Below are 2,502 nucleotides of genomic sequence, written 5' to 3'. Positions count from 1 at the left end.
GGGTAAATTTCTTAAACATACATTAAATTTAAAAAAAAAAAAAAAAAAAAAAAAAAAGATGTGTGCAGGTCATTATACCATTATAAGAACTCTGAAGTTTTAGAAATTAAAGGAAGACTAGAAATTAACTTGTATTTCGGTTACAGAGATGAGCCATCCCACAGATGTTGAACAGGAGGAGTAGTAGTGTTGAATGCAGAGAGAAAAACAGACTGACCCTGATCCCTAAAACTGCTCTGATAGATTTCCCCATAATGAGTTAAAAAGACAGAGATACTTACGAATGGAGACTGTCATACACCGTCTAATGTCATATTCACATGTTTTGATTTTTGAACAACGGAAGGTGTTTATGAGTTCACACTCATAGCATTCCACACTAAAGGTCCCTGAGAGAAGAAAATAGGCACTGGGTTTCTTCTTCAACATACCTTTCACCCATTACCACCCAGTTCCATCCTCCTCAGCTAGCTGCCCCTTCCTTCTGTCCCAGCCACTTCCCCAAGCTTGCTCAGCTCTGCCCTCAGCACATTTCAAGTTGCAACAAGATTAGTTCCTTGGAGCAAAGCGAGATCCCACTAGAAACTCTACTTGCTTTCAAGACTGGCTTGGGGATGCCTGCAAGCAGCCACATATGGGACTGCTGTGCTCTGCACAGGAGATTCACCCCTCCAAGAAAAACTGGCCACTCCTGAGAGTCCAGCACTCTCCTGGATGTCTCAGGACACTGCCACTCTTCTCTGTCCCTGACCAGGAACTGCCACCCCCAGATTCCCTCTCAGGTCTCTTGGTCTGCAGCTCTTTCAGGGAAACCCTTCTCCTTCTGGTCCCTCTCTCTGCTCATGAACACACTCCAAATTGAACTTCAAGCCCCTGATTATAGTGACAATGCACACTCCATCTGGCTCAGATGATCTAATTTCTACCCTTGCAAATAAATGACCCTGATCAACTCCAGGTGAATTCAAATCCTGCCCAAGAGAGTGAACGATTTGGAATGATACTCACATTTCGAAGGAGCCTTGGTGACATTGGTTCCCACCCCTGAAAGCATTATGACAAGGAGTAAGGCAAAGGGAAGCATCATTCCTACAGGAACAGCCTAGAGGTAAAGAGACCCAAAACTAATCAGAGCGGGCATGGCCTCTCTGACTAGCTTCATTCCCCAAGCATCAACCACAGGAAGTCTCCCCAACACTGACCATATCTGGGGCCCTCCTCCACTGAAAAATGGAACCTATCATGGGACTCAACAAATCTTCTACAACAAAGAAACAAAATATATGATAATTTAAAATTCACTTGAATGTATTAACAGACAACTTGACACTGCAAAGGAAAAAATTAGAAAACATGAAGATGCAGAAAGAGAAAAAAAAAAAAGAAAAAGAATGATTAGAACCCAGAAGAGGAGAGGCATGGGTTAGGTAAATACATGGCATACATGGAACTGCAGTTCCACAAGGGGAGAACAGAGAAATTGAGAGAGGGATTATCTGAAAAGTCATCAGTACAGAGACATGTTCCAGTACCAAAGATAAGTATTGCTGTACAAAGAACAAATTCAGCCAGTTCAGAGCAGAACAAGGACAAGGAAAACCAGCCTGAGACATGTCATGGGAAAAACACTAAAAACCACTTACAAAACGTGCAAATCTTGGGGCTGGGGATTTAGCTCAGCGGCAAAGTGCCTGTTTGGCAAGTGCAAGGTCGTGAGTTCGGTTCCCGGTACCGGAGAAAAAAACCAAAAAAAAAAAAAAAGTGCAAATCTTGTCAGGCAAGGTGGCACATATCTATAATGCCAGCACCCTGAGATGCTGAAGCAAGAGGACTGCAAGTCCCTGCCCACTTGGGCAACATACCAACACCTGGTCTCAAAAAGTCAAGAGGGCAGAGGCCCTCAGAAAAAAAAGAAAGGAAAGAAGTGAAAATCTGAGAGGGACAGAAGAAAATAAAAGAGAAATATTTCTATAACAACATCCAAAGTGAAGTCATCATTTCAGGCAAGCAATGAAAAAGAGAAAACCAAAAGAAGATCAATAGCTAAAAAATAGGGAAGAAAGAAGGCATTGGCAAGGAAGCAACCCATTCTCCAGAAGTGAAAATATACTTCAAAAATGAAGGCCAAGTGAAAACAACATCTGACCAAAACTGCTGGCAAATATTGTTCATAGCAGACCTGCTACAAGAACATAGGAATGTTGGAGGGATACATTTACAACATCTCCAGAAAGAAGACCACCTAAGACAAGCACTACCCAAAGCACAGAAAGCTGGAGAATGGAAAGGCAGGAGCTGTGATGTCAGGATCGCTGCTGTAGACATCTAGGCCAATTTTTTTTACACGAAAGTAAGAGGCTGTTGGGTGGGGAGCGCCAGTCTTCCGGCTGGCTAGCTTCCTGCCTGCTGGCTCCCTGAGGGTGGGCCCCTAGCGCACGGGGAGCCTCGGGTGGGGAGCGCCGGTCTTTTGGGGTCTTCGGACCGGCGACTCATTGCTGACCT

At 44.0% G+C, this 2,502-nt stretch overlaps 1 protein-coding gene across 1 annotated transcript in view; it reads right to left on the bottom strand.

Annotated features, from left to right (window-relative positions):
• The window catches only part of Gml (glycosylphosphatidylinositol anchored molecule like), a gene marked incomplete at its 5' end in the record, with an annotated part of 10,452 nt that extends 9,350 nt beyond the window's left edge, over positions 1-1,102 (bottom strand). The window contains 2 exon segments of the mRNA XM_005395752.2: positions 282-389; positions 1,009-1,102. Coding sequence (XP_005395809.2) covers positions 282-389; positions 1,009-1,102 — 202 coding nt within the window.
• Positions 1,103-2,502: the final 1,400 nt, after the last annotated feature.

This window comes from Chinchilla lanigera, unplaced genomic scaffold, assembly GCF_000276665.1.
Source record: "Chinchilla lanigera isolate Chin_1 unplaced genomic scaffold, ChiLan1.0 scaffold00053, whole genome shotgun sequence".
NCBI lineage: Eukaryota > Metazoa > Chordata > Mammalia > Rodentia > Chinchillidae > Chinchilla > Chinchilla lanigera.
Note: the sequence above shows the minus strand (reverse complement) of the source record. Positions and strands in the feature narration are given on the sequence as shown.